This window comes from Xyrauchen texanus, chromosome 28 (assembly GCF_025860055.1).
Source record: "Xyrauchen texanus isolate HMW12.3.18 chromosome 28, RBS_HiC_50CHRs, whole genome shotgun sequence".
In the NCBI taxonomy this organism is placed as follows: Eukaryota; Metazoa; Chordata; class Actinopteri; order Cypriniformes; family Catostomidae; genus Xyrauchen; species Xyrauchen texanus.
Window position 1 is genome coordinate 15,868,709 of NC_068303.1, and position 18,755 is coordinate 15,887,463.

The following is an 18,755-nucleotide window of genomic DNA, read 5'->3' on the forward strand; positions in this document are numbered from 1 at the left end:
GAGTTGTGGAGGAGTGTCTTTCATTGTTTACATCTTCATCACAACCAATTAAAAGATCTAACAAGTGATGTAACAAGAAAACAGAAGCTGATAAATATAGCATTTTACTTGCAAGCGTTTTTGTGTAGTGTGTGTGATCAAGAGCATGACTTCAGGTGCTAGCAAAAGAAATTCACATACAAGGCCTAACACACACATTTTCTCTCTCTCTCTGCATCATCAACAGGTTTATTTTAGAGGTAACTTTTGCCTGAATATCATGTTCACATGCGCAGCACAAAAGAAGACTTGCATCTGGAGAAACAAGGAACTTCTTTCTCTATCTATGCCACCACAGATACCAAATAATAAACAAGTATTCTGTTGTGAGGGTTTGCTCAGCTGCATGTAAGATGTGCTTTGGGTTGAATCTATCAAATAAAAATGTTACTGTAAATAAGACCTCTAAAGGTCATTTTGCATATAATGTTGCAAGCATTTTAGTCCAGGAGGTTGACAGTCAAGTGTTTCAATCAAGCTTTAAAGAATCGATGATGGTCAGTAAAGAGAAAGAGAGGTTAATGATGACCTCTTAAAGCCTTTGGATTTGATGGAAGGCTGTGGGTGCCATGGTGACAGCGCTAATGAGATAGTGGTTTGGGTTGGCGGCAGACAGGTGGCACTGAATCAAAGATAGACTCAAGACAGATGGCCAGTTTTTAAATATCACCATGTTTTATTACACAGACATACTCCAGAGGGTTAGCAGCTTGCATCCTCTTCACCATCGTTTGGTTCATTTCTTTCTTTCTCCAGGTTTCCGATCCACTTTGATGAAGAACCAGGACAGAAATTCTGTCTGTGGTGAATATGAAACTTAAAGACTGTACAAGGCTCCGTATAATAACACTTTGTTCGCCTACCCAATAAAACCCCACCTCCATCATACCACATTCTGTCTATTCTAAAATAAATACTCTACAAAAAGAAGCCACTCCTAGCAAAGGTTTCTAAAATGTACAAATTCTTTGAAAATAAGTTGTTACTTAACATTTCTTTAGGTATATACATAAAAAACATTATAAAACTGCACAAGAAAAGAAAAAGTTTTGACAGGTTAAAAAAGGAGAGAAGTTAGTTATTAAGTCTCTTAATAGGTTACATCAAAGCTTTTCTTCATCACTAGATGCTACAAGAACAGAACATTCCAGCTCTCTGTCTAATAAATGTCCTCACATTTCAGTCTTATTGGGCAAAACGCAAGTTAAAGTGTCCCGTTGGCTCTTTGGTAACCAAAACAATTACAAGTAAAACCGGTCAAGTTCATTCTATGTCAGAATTTACCCTTTGCCTTGAAAATAACCAACACAGAGACAATGCGTTTAAATGAACAACAACAAATAAAAGGAGACAATGAACACAGTGCAAACCTACACAACAAAAAACTCAAACTTAAAGGTTTTCCTCAAACTCCAGTCCCTTGGCCCTTGTTCGACAATTCCTTTTACATTCCAGACACTTTCGATGGACCAGTCTGACCACAGATCAGTAAGAAAAGAAAGTCTTATTGTGTAAACTGTTCAGTGCGCTCTCCTTCTGTTGAACTCTGTACAGTCTTTGAAGACCAGCATACAAAAGCAATCGACAGAGGTGCTGACAGAGCTGCCTCAGAGAAGTTTGAGGTGTGACACACTCAGATTTCCTCTTTCTGCATCTGCACTTATCCATCAACTTGAACTACTATTTAGTCACATAGTAATTCCTTCATTGCCGCATTTCACATGCTTTTTAACCGCTTCACCAAAAAAAAAAAAACACAAAATCTGACTGTGCTCCTCAGTTACTGCTGAATTGTATTAAAATGCTGTACAAAAAACAAAAATAACAAGTAAAGATGAGTATTGCCACTGAAAGTTGAGTTCCCTCAAAAACAAAATTACAATTTAATTAGATTGATTACTTTTTTTTTCTGAAGAGCTACAAATACAGCAGTATTCTGCCTGCTGCTAGATCCGACTGCTTGATCTGGTGGCACTACCTCATGTGGCTTCCAGCATGTCTTAGACCAGACTACAACATCAGGAAACCCACAGCACTGCCTGGAATAGTGGGTGGCATGACCCACTACAGAGTTCAACCTCTCTTGGTCCTCTGCCAGCAGTCAGTCTTTGATGCTGTGTAGACGTTCTGCATATGCTACAGAGAAAGCCATTTCTTCTCCTAACTGCTGCTCTGCTCACATAAAGTGCTGTTAAGAGTCCTGAGAGATGGGAAAAGGTATGGTTGGCTCTTCACAATGCTCTCCACTCTCAGTAAGCTCTCCATCCTTTTCACAAATAACAGTCATGGGGCTGCTGAGTATTCGACTACGGGCGTTGTACTTGCTGCTTGCGGCCAAGGGTGGTGTCCGGGATCGGCCATACCTTGGCCCAATTATTGATGGAGACGTTGAGAAAGGTGAACCTGGGGACCATCGCATCATTCCCTCATTGTGTGCCCAGTCCTCAGGCACCCTCTTGCTGTGGTTTGGAGAAGCACAGGGGCTGTCAGCATTTGGTGTAGTTGGAGACGCAGGGTCAAATGAGGAGTCAAGGGAGCGAGTTCTCTGGAACCTTGGGTCGGTGGTGCGCAACATCTCAGCAGCAGACATCCTGAAGCTGGTCTCAGTGCGACTGCCTTTCTTCAGCAGTAGGGCCTTGAAGGTGTCACTGCTGGTTGCAGATTTACGTAAGCTGCGCTGGATGGAGCTTGTTTGGCGTGGCAGGGATGAAGTCAGGCCTGGAACCATTCCTGTAGGGGTGGCCGGTGGGGATAAAGGAACTTTTGTATGGTCCTCTTCGGATTCCCGTCGTCCTAGGACTTTCCGCTTGGACCTGTCAAGACCCACATATATGAGTTAAAGACATATTTTGTTGAAAGGTCAGATTTGGTCAGTTGTTTTGTGATAAGCAGGGTTCCCACACCTTTGACCAATCAATTTCCGTGACGTTTCCAGTCTTTTGGGACTACTTTAAGGATTTTTTTATTGTGATCAATAATGCTCACAATGTTAAATTTGTAGTTGATTAAATATTCTAGAGCAGAGCGTAACTAGAAAAATGTAAAAATGTAAAGGTTGCAATGACTAACAAACAAAATTTGACAACATCTAAATGTTACAGTTACAGTAAGACATTTATGATGGATGTGAATGGGGCTAGTCCATAAACATTCAAACACACACTGTTTCAAAAGAATAGCTACAACACATAAACATTAATCCTGTTAACACAATTTTAGTGCGATCAAATAATTTACAGGGTTTACTAGCGTTGCATCATCATAGTATATATATATATATATATATATATATATATATATGATATATATATATATATATATGTATATCCAAATATTGGATGTCATGTTAACATGTATAACGTCAACGTCTGTCTATTTTAACATTTATGGACTAGCCCCATTCCCTTCTGTTGTCTGTGCCTGTAACCGTGATCTTTGCCACAAATGCTGGCATAATGTTGGAATTCCTTTAATTTCCCAGACTTTTGCAGTCCTAGAAATCACTATTTTAAATTCCCTGATTTGACAGCGATTCCTGACTGTGAGAACCCTGAATAAGGGAAATGAGGCAGTATAAACTGAAACCTATAATCAAAAAGTCAATAAATTATGTTTTAATATTAGTTCAAGCAAATATATTAGTTTAGCAGTAGGCAGCAAAGATGCCCCCCCCATTAATACAGGAAAAACAATATTTTGTGATTGATAGACCATTCTACTTAAATTTAAGAAAATAAACATAAGAGCAGCCACTTTACTGCCAACACAGTTAACTAAGCATGCTTCACTTGAATTATGAGCTAATGCAACTCCTCCCGAAGCTGAATGACTGGAATAAGAGTTGAGTCAATTTTTGTGATTAATTTTTTCAGTCTTGATGAGTCTGTCCCCTCCATTGATTTCTGTTCCACTTTCTCATTAAATCAACTAGCCCCCAGCAAACCAAAACTTCACAGCAAAATTGGAAAAGCAGGAATAACTTAATGCAGTATATATATAGCACAAGTGTGTGTAAATTGGGGTTGTTTAATTGAATTTCCGTCCCTTAAAAGCCAAACCGAAGAGGAATACAGCTCACATCGCAGCTTTGTGGAAGTGCAGGCATAATGGAACCCTAATCATCAAAGCAAACTGGGCAAAGTGCCCAACATCATTTTAAGCCAGAGGGTTGTTTTTCCCCCTACCAGTAGGGGGACCCTGGGTCAATGAAAGCGTGCTAGCATGTGTGCCCAGGAGCAAATCAAATTCATTAGCATGGCATAACTGCTGCAGATTAGGGAGTGTGGGATTAACTGATGGATGGATCAGAAATCCATCCCAAGTCTAGTATGCACAGTGAGATTATAGAACTAATCCCACCCCTATCATCATCGCAAAAGGAATATCCCAATGGCTAATTACTTGCCAGACCGCACCTTGTATGTTGGTCAAGCTGGTCCAGGCTGAATGATAAAGTGGAGATTGGAGAGATCAGGGAAAAAAGGGTGGAACAGAGTAACAGATATGATTGAATGAAAAGCTATGAAAGCAAGATTTCAGAGAAGTATATTGCTACATAAGGAGTTGAAAGTGTCAGAGAAAGACTAACACAGGAAGTCTGCTGGAACTTGGTTTATATGGGAGTTCATCAAACTGATTAAAGGCAAGTGCTGTTTTAACAGCTCCAATTATCAAATAAAAGAGAAAACAATGTGGTCTGTGCCACTGCATTTTCTTGTTTAATTCTTCACATTAAAGGGATAGTTCACCAAAAAATGTATTCACTTTCTCTGTTCCTCTGTGGTGAAATGAGCTTCCAACATCAAGACGATCGGCAGAAACAACATTAAAGAACCAGCTGAAAGCACATCTGTTTAGAGATCACTTAACCAATTTACACTAAATGCACTTACTTAATGTTTAACAATAAAAAAATAAAGCTAGCTTTTGTCTAAGGTAGCATCTATACTACTCCAGCCACACTGAGAACTTGGCAGTGCGGTACTGTAGATATTGTTGATTCTGTAAGACAAATTGCTTTGAATGCTCCTCATTTGTAAGTTGCTTTGGATAAAAGCATCTGCTTGCATTACATGTATGACTAAATGTAAATGAAAATATTAAAATGGAAATTCTGTCATTATTTACCCACCCTCATTTTGTTCCAAACCTGTATAACTTTCTTTCCTCAATGGAACACAAAAGATGTTAGAAAGTCAATGGTGATGGAAGAAAAAGAGTACCAAAGGTTTGGAACAACATAACAGGTGAGTAAATGATAACAACATTTTGGGGTTTCTTATATACAGTTAAAAGCCTTCAAAACGCATCAGGTCAAATCTTGGGAGAAATGACGTACACACTGTGCTTGTAATCTAGCTTCCATTCTGGCTTTTTATTTGATTCAATCTAAAGCTCAGCGCTTTAGAGTGGCACCTGGCAAACCGCAGGATTTACTGAGCACATATAGCATCTGATGCTCTGTCACACTACATCTAAACTGGTCTTACATTTCAAGGATATCTTTTGCTCTAATATCTGTGTGAGATTGCAGCGGACCAGAGCAGAAGGAAGTGCAAAGCCTCACACACAGGCTGTAGCAGAGGAAACCAAATGCTCTTGATTGAATTTGTGTGACGTGCGGAAGAACTTCAAAAACCTGCCCACTACACGTGACTACTGCATAGCCTACATATGCGATAACGCTGTGTCAGTTTATAGACACAAATGTAGGTTATGTATGCAAAATTGAGAATAAGTCTGCAAAATGCAAACAAAACATAATGAATCTTAATTAATGCACCACTCAGTATGCAACAGAGGTGCAGTTGAAGGACTACATTAAGGCCACAAATTATCATTTAAATCATTACCTCACTCACATGTTATTCCAAACAAGTAATCTGTTATTTCTTCCATGGAATGAAAAAGGAGATCTTAGGCAGTATGTAAATCTCAGTCACCATTCACTGTCATTGTATCATTATACAATGAAAGTGAATGGTAACTGAGGCTATCATTCTACCCAACATCTCCTTTTGTGTTTCTTAAAAGAAAGAGAGTCATACAGGTTTGGAACAATATGAGAGTGAGTAAATGATGATTGTTGAACTATGATTTTTCTATAACACAGCCAATCTGTACATGAGCATCTAGTAGAGTAATACATCAGCCTGGGGCATCTCTTCATCTGACAAACAGAGACCACAAAAGCCCTACTCTTTACAGGCTGCTTTCCTTCCACCCTCTAGCTTTTGATGGATGTATCTTAAATTGGATAGGACAGCCTGCTTTAAAGTTATGAAAGGCAGAGAACAGCAATTTAAGGCATGGGAGAGGGAAGGAATGATAAGGAAGTGGATGGGACTGGAGAAGGGATCCCAGCAAAGTACTGTGGTAATTTACCTGTGAATAGCAGCGAAGAGGTCATCAGTTGTCCGGGGGCGCGTGGGAGTCACCATGTCCCCACGGGTGTTGCTGTTAATTGTGGGATCTTGAGAGGTATCTGCTGTGCTGGAATCAAAAATCTCACCTAGCAGAAGCAAACACTTATATATTATACTCTTATATTAACATAGTGTTGTTATTGCACAGTATTACATTCAGATATCACCATGTTAGTTACAAACTAATCAGATAACAACAAACTTTACAGGAAGACTATATGAAGATATAACTGAGCAAAACCGAAAACAAAACAATTATTTGATGGATTCTTCAGATCACATAGTGTCAGTGATATGAATCACACTGATTAGGATCCATGTGACAAACAGGCAGTTTCATGCTTATCATGCCTTGCATACTAGACATGGATACTGTTACGTTTAAAATGCACAGGCTTGTTTGGAAAAACTTGTCAAACAAGAACATTCAAATTATGGTGAGGACAACCTGATACACATATTTAAAACTAACACACTCAATGAGTATAAACGATATTATGCAAAATGTCAGAAAACATAAGGAGTTAGAAACAGTCAATCAAAATTCAGCACTTCTTGCAAGTACCAAGACACATCCCGTAGCTGTCAATAAACCCAAAGAGATACACACACATGAGTTAAGCTCTTCAAATATAACACGTCTCAAGACAGGTAAAAATCTGTATGCTTGACCTTCTCTTACATTCTCATGGTTGTATCCACCTTGCCATCAGAGTTCACTTGCTCTGCTCTGCACTTCTCTCATCTCACATCTGCACTTGCTAGAGCTACTGAGTGTATTCTCACGTTATGCGCTCCCTCCCCTCCCTCATTTCTCATCTCCTCTACCAACTGCCGGCCCCACCCCCTCCCCATCCCCATCCCGTTTAAACAGCTTTCCCTTGGGAATGCTGCCCCATCCTATCCCGACCATAACGAGAGGGAATAGTGAGTGAGAGTTGGAAGGAAAGGGAAGTCAAACGATGTGAGTGAGGGAGGGAAAAGGGGGAAAAACTATGCTAGTTTTAGACATGCAAAACAGCTGGTGTGGGAAGGCATAAATAAGAGAATAGAAATGGAGGGATAAAAGAGTAGTCAGATAGGCAAGAGTGAGACAGTTAAGGTGGATGAAAGCATCAGAAGTCAGGAGGACAGATGGTGAGAGGGGAGGGGTGACTGAATGAACATAGTGACAGAGTTGGGGAAAGAGAGAGAGAAAGGGAGGTAAAGAAGGACTAAATACAAAGGTTTGCCGCAGTGACGTCCCACTTTAAGCCCTGATGTGAGCAAAAGCTGCCACCTCTTCTCTTTAATGTAGACACTCATATACATATACTAGTTTACTACTGATTTACTTTTATGCTGAAAGTCACTAATGTGGCCCTCCTCTTGTTTCAATCATCCCTCTTTATGTAATGTAAATCTTGAGTACACGCCATATGTCTCGACTCTTTAAAAAAGGCCCAAGTATTTAAAAATGCATGATCCTGTGTAATTTTGTTTTACAAATGATCTCCAACCCCAGTAGTAGTGTTTTCCTTTTCACACAAAATTTCAGTAGTCTGTATCGATACCAGTGAAATTTCACGGTTCTCGATACCAATTTCGATACCACTGCAAAAATATGTCAATATGATAATGTAAAGAACACATAAGTTTAGTTATCAGTTTATTTTAATAATTATAGTTTAATAAAAAATATTTTCCAGAACATGTTTTAAAGTTTAGTTTAATCATCAAAATGGTGTCTAATCAATTACTTTTTAATAATGGTAAAATTGCATTTTTTATTTTATTTTTTGCCAGACTTGTCTTGCATGTGATAAATTTATTAAATATTGTTATTATTATTAGTCAAGTCAAGTGGTTTTTATTGTCGTTCAACCATATCCAGTTAAACGAGACAACTTTCCTCCAGGACCATGGTGCTACATACAACGACATAGGACAAACACAGAACCACATGAGATTACAATACATAACATACCTATATAAAGTGCACGTGCAAATGTGTGCAAAAAGTATGGGACAGTACAATAAATTTATAAAAATGAACAGGACAATAGGCACAGTGAGAGACAGTGCAGCGCCGACCAGTACTCAGTAGTGCAAAAATGACAGTTTCAAAATATAACAAAATATAACATACTATGAGATAGTGTTCTATGCACATAGCAGTTATTGAGGTAGCAGCTAGGTATAAAGTGACAATAATTAAAGTGCAACTCAGGACATATGTGTGTGTGTGTGTGTGTGTGTGTGTGTGTGTGTGTGTGTGTCAGTCCAGTCTCTGAGTATTGAGGAGTCTGATGGATTGGGGAATGAAGCTGATACACAGTCTGGACCGAATGCTTCGGTACCTCTTGCCAGATGGCAGGAGGATTACTACAGAGTAACAATTACTACAGAGAATATTACATCACTTGAAGAAATTAAATAAAAACTTTAATACAAATATACAGTTGTATTATTAATATATTTGTATGAAAGTTTTTATTTAATTTCTTCAATTTCAAGCATCTAGCTTTTATTTTTAATCATGCTTTTATTATGACATGCTTTTTGCAGGAAGCTTTACTTTTCTGGATAAACAGTTCACAGCATGGCCCAGTGTGAACATTAAAGACTTAAGTCACATCTGAAATCTTAAGACTTAAGTCACATCACTGTCCTTTGAGTCTCAGAAATGAAATGTAGGACACAGTTTTGGAATGTTTGTATTTAGACTACTGGTGTTCGTGTATGTGGTCATTTTGAAATGTTATATTTTAATTGAATTACTGTGAAGCACTTTGGTCAACTCTGTTGTTTTAAATGCTATACAAATAAAGTTGAGTTGAGATTAAAGTGCAAATGCTGTGATTTTAATATCTAAATATATAGTTTAAATGTGCAGCATGGTTCACAGTGGATAAGTGCTCTGCTTTGTCACGTCAAACAACGTGAACGCTCATCTACACTAAGATTGCAGCCTTCAGCTGTTTAATAAATCACATTAGGACATGTCACTTGGATTAACTGTCCATTTCAGTGTAAAAGGAATAATAGAGAATACATACAAATTAAGTCTGTGAGCATTTTAAAGCTGTTGTCTGTCAGTCATATTGAGCACTGGTACCGGATTGAGTCGGTGCTCAATCCGGTACTGCAGAAACACTGGCATCATTACATCTTTTTTAATTTAGTATCGACTTTGTACTGAAGTACTGGTACTTTTGACAACACTACCACAGAGTAAAATTAGGAAGATCTGACTTACCACTTTCATCATCTTTAGAGCCAACCGATCCGGTGCTGTTAGTTACATCTTCGTCATCATCTCTTCCATCTTCTTCCCCATCTCCTTCAGAGGTGCCCTTGTCCATATTAAGAACAGACTTGAAGAACTCCTGAGCTTCACCATTTGTGGTAGAAATGTCTCTTATCTCTACGGGAGGTACAGGTATGTCACACCCACCAGTCTTTTCTGGCACAGGAGCGGTGTCCTGACTTTCTGTTGTTGAAGTTATCACCTCATTTTGAGCACTCAGCAAATCACTGTCATCATTGTCTATGGATGCTGCTGTTTTGGATGCAGAGTTCTCCTCTGTTTTACAGTCAGGTGTGGAAAAGGAGGAAAAGGTGAAAGAAAACTTTGGCTTTTTAGAAATCATAGGAGGCTTTTTCTTGGGTGTAGTGTTTTGTGGCATTTCCACAAGTGATGATAAGTCAGTCTCTACACCATCTACTTCAGCTGTGACCTTAATGTCACTAGGATCCATAGACCCATCTGTAAGGCAGGATGTCGGTTCAGAATATGATTTTTCACAGTTGGGTTGTACTTCAACATAACTATGCTGGATGGAGAGCCTTTTCTCTGCAGCTGATGGCCTTTGTGTTTCATTTGAATTTTGAGGTTTACAAGAAACCTGAGGAACAAATGGATGGTCTGGTTTTGTAGGCTTCTCTGGTGTCTGAGGCTTAACGGCCATCTGCTCAGCCACTATTTCGTCAAAATTGGAGCAGCTAACTTCACTGTTTTCTGGCTGGTTCACTGAACGCAGCTGCATACTCTGCAGGGCAAAGGGGATAACCAGTGGCATACCACACTTATTAGGCTCCTCGGAGTAAGAGGACACTGGCTGTCTCCCTGGGTTCACTGGCTTAAGGCTGCTCTTTATATTCTTCAAGCTAGCAGAGGAGGGAGCAGGTGGTGCCGTGTTGGAAATAACTGGAATTGGGGGTGAAGGATAAGGAGGGACGGTAGAACAATCAGGGAATGGTGGCGGAGGAGGAGGTGGAGAGCTGAAAGTACTATTGAGGCTTAACAAGGCAGGGTCAATCAACACCTCTGGAGGTGGAGGAGGTGGAAATTCAGGGGAGGAATTTATGTAAGGAGGGCACATAGATGCTTGTTGATGAGGGGTCATGGGTAAAACAGGAAGAGGAGGAAATAACTGGTTTGCATTGTACACAGGACTGGAGGGAGGAAGGGGAGGAGAATAGGATGGAGGGTTGAAAGTTAAATGAGCTACAGGGGCAGCAGGAAGAGGAGGTGGAGGAGGGACATTGTTCCTGATGGAATCTGAGGTGTTGGAGGAAAGAGAGGTGGAAGAAGAAGAGATGGATAGAGATGAAATCAAAGATGACTTTCTTTCAGGTACTCTGGGCTTGGGCTTGCTGCCTGATGGGGACCTGCACCTCATAAAAGAGGGGACAGGAGTGCCAGCTGTGGGAGTGTTGGACTGACTTGAGTATCCACTTGATGGAGAAGTCAATCGATGCACCCTGTCTGGTGAGGAGGTGCCTGTTCTAGGCTTTACTGACACATCACTTCCTTCCTGAGCTGGAGAAAGATTGGTTTGGGTACCATTGTGGAGACCTCTTCCATTTGTGATCTTACCTGCTTGTCCAGCAGACAGTGCGTTAGTGCATGATGAATGCGTCTGATCACCAGATGGACGAGGATAATCCATGTAGTAGCTCCACGAATCTGCATAATCAGAACGCAGGCTACTAGTGTCACTGTGAGTTGGTGTGACATGACAGATGGAGTAAACATTAGCCATCCCTGTTGCTGATATGCCACTACTGCCTGCACTAATGCTGCTCTGGCTCCTGGGACGGAGCATCCAGGGATCCTCATAGTCACTGCAAGGACTGTGAGATGGTGTGGATGACCCCTTCCCTTTCAGCCCATTCTGAAGGGACTGTTGGAGTGTGGCAATCAATGACTCATTCAAAACAGATCCTCCAATATTGGCATTAGGAGAGTTGATTTTCTTAGGCTTTCGACGTAGCGAGTCTGTGCGTGCTGGTGGAATAGGTGGCTTCTTTGATTTGCGTAGGGAGATGGAACGTGACAGTGAGCGGTCACTGTACAAGCTGGTTTGGTCTTCTTGCTGACCCAGGCATTCATACATACTATGTCTTGCTGCCCTGCCTCCTATGCCATGACCATGGCCACTACCCTGGCTCCTTGACCGAAGGCCTGAATCCAGATGCATGGAAGTGTAATAGCCATCATTGTCCATAGAGTAGAGTGAACCAGAGTCTGTGCCTTTTGAGGAGCGTTCAAGGCTACTATAGAGATGATTTATAGGTGTTGAACAGCTGGAAGTCAGTGTCCTTCTGGGCAACACATTTTCAGGGGAGTCATAAATCCATTGCTCATCCGAAGACAATGTTCCTGCGGCAATTGTCCTGTGGCTGGGCAAACTGCTATCTGACCGGCCAGTCTCACTGCAGGTATCCTTAATGTCTACTTCTGGTGTGTGGGAACCTGTGGCCACACTACTGGTGCTCTCACTGTTGACAGTTGATATCATGCTATGAGGCCTAGCTTTAGGGTACGGTGACCCACCAATTGGACTCTGGCCAGGGCTTGATGTGGTGTGAAGTGCTATAACCTCAGTAGAACATAACCGAGTAGCATTAGGTATAAGTGAAGTTGAGTAGGCTGCATGTGGAGAAACTACACAGGCAGGACCAGAGACAGATCCCCACTCCCGTTGAGTACCTCTTACCTCCTGAGATTTTGGGCGGGCTGGGGTGCATGCCCTGGAGGCATTCCTCATGTGTACCACAGTGTCATCTACCTGTAATTTTCTGATCTGTTGTGGTGCTTTTGCTGTAGAATCTTCTGGCCTGAACGGGGTACTACTATATAGGGGCTCTGCATTTAGAGAGACCCGTGCACCTCGGGGCAAGCTGTGGAAACGCTTGCTATCATGGCCAAAATGGGGTGCCATTACAACTATTGAACTTCCAGGGGAGTTCCCATCAGAAACAGCAGAGATGTTGGTGGCAGAGGTGGAGATGCCAGCCATCTGAGCAGCGATTCCTTGGCCCTTCTGAGCCCGTATTCTCCTCACAGAAGGTGGGACGATTTTCACCTCCTCAGTTTGACAGCCAGAATCTTTTGTCACAGATTGAGAATTCCAACTCCCGACTCGCCCAAGTGTTGAATACCGTCCAGGGATAAACATCGACTGTGGCCGAAGTTCTCCTCCACGCCCTTTTACTGGTGCATAGAAAAACAGAAATTAGATAATTATGAAAAATACTACAGCTGCATGTTTCTCTGCTTCTGTTCCCTGGCTCTTTGTAACATCAGCTACCAATCAGATTAACCCTCTCTATTGAGAGTTAATTAATATGATTAGCTGTATCCACATGTGACATGTTAATGACTTCTGGAAAACTAAATTATGGTTGATATCTTAGAGGCTGACACCAAATATTTTGTACGTTCCTAAATGTGTCAATGAGAGTGTCTGCAAAAGTAGAGGATCTTTGCTAAAAGAGGGAATAGGCGGGTGGAACAGATGACACACTTATACACATACCATCATTATGAGGCCCCATTTACACCTTGCATTAACATGCATTTCAGATCATCTGAATTTTCTGGATATATTCTTTAGCTGGATTGCATTTACACCTTGCAGACAAATTAATCTTTGGATAGTGATATGATCAAAGTTTCCTGCGCAAAATGGAAAACACTATTTCAGAGCCAGTGCAATCTGAAAATTCTCTGTCTTTTAGCTAATTTTAAAAACATTGATGGATCATTTTAAATGCTTTCCATGACTTTTACAGTCAGGGTTTTTCCTTCATTGAACATTTTTTGGCAGCCTGAAGCTAATTTAATGATATTCATCTTGCGATCAGCGATACGTAAGTGCTATGCTTCTCATCTGAAATGTGTAAATGAAGCCTGACGTGAGTGGGTATTTGAGGAGAGAGACAAGAGTTCTTTTTTTATGCTTTCCGTCTCCATTTAGCGATTGTGCTTGCTCGAAAACAACTTTAAAGTTAATTACATTAGCATTATGCTTCCATCTAGTCTGTGTCTCCTCAAAAATCCCAATTTAACCCCTGGAGATGACATATTCCAATTTAATAATTCATGGGATATTGTTCGTTGTTTGGATGACAGGATTGCAAAATGGCAGAGACTGTTCTGTTTGTTTTTCATATTGCGAGGGTAGAATTAACAGAAAAAGGCAAGAACCCACAACACAGCCCTTTAACAACAGATGACTGTAGTGTAGCCTCATAACATAATTAATTACTTACGTAGTTGTATCCGGTTAACAAATATACGTTTACACCTTCTTTGAATGTGGTTTCAGTGATCTGATAACGATCCGATCACAATGCGTCTTGTGTGCATTTACACCGGTCATTTAATGTGGTCAAGTGCAATCCGAAAATGCATGTTAATGCAAGGTGTAAATGGGGGCAGAGCTTATTCACATATGCATGCATTGCACATACAATTTAGTAGAAAACTGCAGGCTGTTAATGAATTACACAAACAAACACATACACAAACACAGGCAGCAGAATGCACTTAAAGTCATGCTTACTGTTAGGAATAAATTACAATTACAATACAATACAATGAAATTCAAACTGCCAGACAGAGACTCGTCTTAAACATGTCACTATCAGATCAGCTTTAGTTTTATCCCCAGAGAAATGACACTGGTTCATGAAGTTAACCCCTTGTCCTCTGCATGTATGAAAACAGAATGGGATTTAAAGCATATTAATTGTGCATCGTTATCAGCAAAACACTGTTAAAGAGTTTGACGACCCCCAATACCTGTTCTGGTAAAGAAAGGGTAGCTAAAAGCAAAAAGCCCTTTCAACAGTCCCAGTAATCTAGCATGTATGCAAGCAGAGATGGCAATATAAACAGTATTATAGTGTTATTGCAAATGGATGTATTACAAAACTTTAAAAAATAAATAAAAAAAACAGCCAACCAGGAGGTGTATGTGTACATTTCTTCCTCTACATCCATGTTCATTTGCCACTCCCCTCCCCCTCTATTACTGTACTTATAAAATATGAAGTGTTCTGCCAGAGGAATCTGGATAGAGGAATATACAGTGGCTGCAGTTGGATGCACATCTTCACCACTGCATACAACTATCAGCACTCAGATAAACAAACAGGAATGACCCAGGGGAGAGGTTGGATATGGAATACCGCTGGATCCAGCAGTTGGATGATAAGATTACATAACAGAGGGGGGTCGAGAGTTAAGGGAAAACTCAGCATGCAAAGGCTTGGCAAAACAAGACTAAACAATGAAATCCTCATTAAGGGCACTACAGATTCTATTATGATTAGCTAAAGTGTGAAATGCTAGATGATTTGGGTACAGACTTTCAAGACCAATTTGAAAGGGAAAGTTCACCAAAACGTGAAAATTCTTAATTTCTGTACTCTCCTTCCTCCATTCACTTTCACCTTTTTTTTCCATTTAATGACAGTGAATGGTGACTGAAGCAAACAATCTGCCTAACATCTCCTTATATGTTTCACGAAAGGAAAGAAACTGGTTTAGAACAACATAAGGGTGTGTAAATGATGGCAGAATTTTCATTGTTGGATGAATTATCCCTTTAAATTAGAATGAAAGTTATTTTGTAATGTAATGAGCTCAGATTATGATGATTCTAAGACTTACAAATCAACCTAAAGAACTTGTGGAGTGGTGCTGGGGTGAGGAAATGCGAGGCAGAATCATGAAAACTACATTAGAACAACTACAGTAGATGAAACTCAACCATCTAAATGGAAACAGGCCAGGCAGGAGCAGCAGCTGAGAGAGCTGGCAAAGCCATACCATACCTAGTTCCTGTTGAATGCTGTCAGGCATCCCTGATATAGTCTTTCTCCGCTTAACCTTCTTGGGCCGGCGGGCCAGAGTGTCAGTGTTTATTAGGGAGCGGCGAATGCTGGCCTGCCTGTCAAACGTCTCGCCTGGAGACCAGTTGACGAGAGCAGACAGGCAAAAGGGCTAGTTAGTAACATACATGCAGAGCACGCAGAGCACACACACACAAGTGCAACTTTCATACAGAGTCACACGCATTCTGTACAAGATTAAAAACAGTCTTTTGTCTACAAAAGCACTTCTAAAGTGCTGTAAGATGTGCTGTGGCACTGCCAAAGGGAGACAACTCCAGAGACTGTGTGCTGTTGACTAAGCTTCAGCACGTTGGGATGTCTGACTAAGTCACAGTTCTGACAAATTGAATTAGTCTGTGGGTGTGTATGTGTGTGTGCTTTTAAGTCTAATAGCTTCTCCTCCCTGAGTCACGGTGAAGTTCAATGTTTCTAGAAAGGATTGGATGCACATAGCTTATTCTGTCTAAACTATGTTGTAGGAGAGACTGTGTTCTTTTTGATAAGTTGGCTGTGGTTGTATGCATGTTCTTTATAGTGCTGAATTTGTGCATGAGTTTGGGCAGAGAAACTCAATGCTTAAATAGATAACTCTCAAGTACAAATGGTATAAGTGAACGATACAGAAGTGATAGGAAATTATAGAACTGTTAATGTGTTGAACAGAATGCAGGCCCATTTATACATATGCTTATATATCCATACAGCCAGTGCATCATGCATGCAGTGTTTAATTGTGTGTTACAGACATATCAGTTTGGAAAGTTATGAGGAACTTAATATAAAAGGAAATGAAGTTACCATTTTTAAATGTTTACAGATTTTGAAAAATGAAAAATTAGCACATATAAAAACAAACAATAAACATAATAAACAAATGAGCTCTAGGGAGACACAAGGATAACAAAGGTATAGCAATAACATGGAAATACAATTTCTTTGAAGTTTTTCCAGATGTTCTTTTAGCTACATGATTTGACAGTTAATAGAATATAATTCTTACCTGTGACATTGATAGGGACAACATCCGTGAGTATGGCCTGAGCCTGCTGCCTCATCTTCTCTTCTGGAGTGGGCAGGGGTGGGGCTTTGGTCCGGGGCCCTTGTCTATCAACCTCAACCCCCTCCTCCTGCACTGGACTCTGTGCCCTCATTTGGGAGTCCTTTTCTTCCTCTCTTGAAGATGCAATGGACTGGAAAAGAAGTCAAATAAAGTGAGTTTTATGACAATTTCAAAGTGTTGCAATATTTTACCTTACAATACTACATCGATAATCAGATGCAATGAATTTATATTTTTGGGAAAAAAGAGATTGATCACCACTCAAAGCAAGTGTGTTAGTACTGTAGCATTACGTCAATGAACACTATTATTTCTACTTGACCAAAATGCAAACATATTTTTAGAACAAGCTAAAAATATTCAGTAAGTCTATTACTTTTATTTGTAAGGATGTCCATTCTCTGTACAGCTAAATTGTTTGTGTAATAATAAACACACTGGCACCAAGATACACTATTCCCCTTTTGACTGACACAGATGTGCCTTTGCGCTACTTCTATGGCTCTGTAATGACATAAAGCAGCATGTTCAGCACTTGTTGCTCGAAGTACCGAAGTGCAATGAAGATGATTAAGAAACAAGTGAGCAAAATATTACAATATATCACAGTTTTGAATCGTGAAAATGAAACAAATAACGCAATACACTAAATAATAACAAATTCAATATTGTTGTATTGTGACCCAGATATTGATATATTATCTCTAGGTCCCTGCTGATTCCCACAACTAATAGGTAAACTTTAGGAATAAAGCATTATGAGACTACTGGGAAGTTAATATTCAGATTTCTGATTCTGTTCCAGAGCTCCTACACCCCTCATTTCTCTTTAGCCAAAGATTTTTTTATGGTGTCCCAGCTAATTGGAGCTCCAGGAGTATACAGAGCATTTTCACAGGCAACTAACCATCAAACCACACACAGATACACCCACACTGTAAAAATGCACACATGCATAAATGCAATGAGATACTCTGAGAAAGAATAAAAAGTGGGAGAGGAGAGAGAAAAAAAATCCAGTAAGGCATTAAAACTGTTCATGCATTGTGATTTCTAAATTAGAAAGCCGTTCGCAGAGTAACAAGTGGACCATCTGAGGTTTCAATCAAACACCTGGTCCTCCTCCAGCCTCCACAATATGCCAACTGTAGAAAGTGAAGAAGGAAGAATGGAAGGAGAGAGGGAGGGAAGGAAGGGAACAAAGGAAGGGAAGGAGGGAGGAAGTAAAGAAAGGAAGGAAGAAATTAAGGTAGGGAGAAAGGATGAAGAAAGTGAAGAAGGAAGAAAGGAAGAGAGAGGGAGGAAAGGAAAGGAAGGAGGAAAGGGGGAGGGAGGGAGCAAAGGAAGGAGGAAAAAGTAAGGGAGGAGGGAAGGAAGGAGGAAAGGAAGGAAGGAAAGAAGGAAGGAAATGAAAGAGGGAAGGAAGGAAGAGAGGGAGGGAGCAAAGGAAAGAGGAAAGGGGCAGGGAGGAAGGAAGGAAGGAAGGAAAGGAAAGAAGGAAAGGAAAGAAGAATGGAAGCCTGTCTAAGCTGGATATATTTTAATACACGTCAGCTGTTCTCTATAACAATATGAATCAGTATGAAAATATACAAATTTCAGGTAATTTCACAATTCTTTGTGCTCAAACATACTTGCATAACAACGGACTAGGTCAATTCCAGGCCAGTTATTCTTTACCAACCAGTGCATTATTGAAAGGACAGTAAACACTTAGGAAAATTTAACAAGACAGTGAGTAACCATGCATGCCCTGGATGAGAAGAAAGCATAAACCAACTCAGGCACTGTGAACCTGAGTTAGCATACCAGTGTAAGACAGTGGGTGGGAAAGCTGGTTTAGAGTGGTGAAAAGGGTTAAAAGGGCATGGGATCCTGTAGGGTCGGCTAGGGGCAGAAGGACAGCAAAAGGAATGCTACATTTTTGGCTTACAGGGACCTGACCTTTCCAGGGCCCCTGGACACAATGTAATACATGGAGATAAATGCAGAGAAAAGAGGGAGAGAAAGGGCAAGCACAAGACGGGTGTGCTTTAAACAAAACCAGTGATTTCTCACTA

General features: G+C 40.4%; 1 protein-coding gene across 5 annotated transcripts in view; it reads right to left on the minus strand.

Annotated features, from left to right (window-relative positions):
* Window positions 1–143: 143 nt before the first annotated feature.
* The window catches only part of LOC127622262 (NHS-like protein 1), a 125,222-nt gene continuing 106,610 nt past the window's right edge, over window positions 144–18,755 (minus strand). For 2 of the 5 annotated variants that reach the window (XM_052096298.1, XM_052096299.1), the window contains exons 4-8: window positions 16,636–16,825; window positions 15,576–15,707; window positions 9,703–12,945; window positions 6,424–6,550; window positions 144–2,852 (exon numbers count right to left, since the gene is read on the minus strand). In XM_052096298.1, coding sequence (XP_051952258.1) covers window positions 2,231–2,852; window positions 6,424–6,550; window positions 9,703–12,945; window positions 15,576–15,707; window positions 16,636–16,825 — 4,314 coding nt within the window. In that variant the 3' untranslated portion in view covers window positions 144–2,230. The remainder of the gene's footprint in view (window positions 2,853–6,423; window positions 6,551–9,702; window positions 12,946–15,575; window positions 15,708–16,635; window positions 16,826–18,755) is intronic. The other 3 variants (XM_052096301.1, XM_052096300.1, XM_052096302.1) reach the window with 3 other exon arrangements.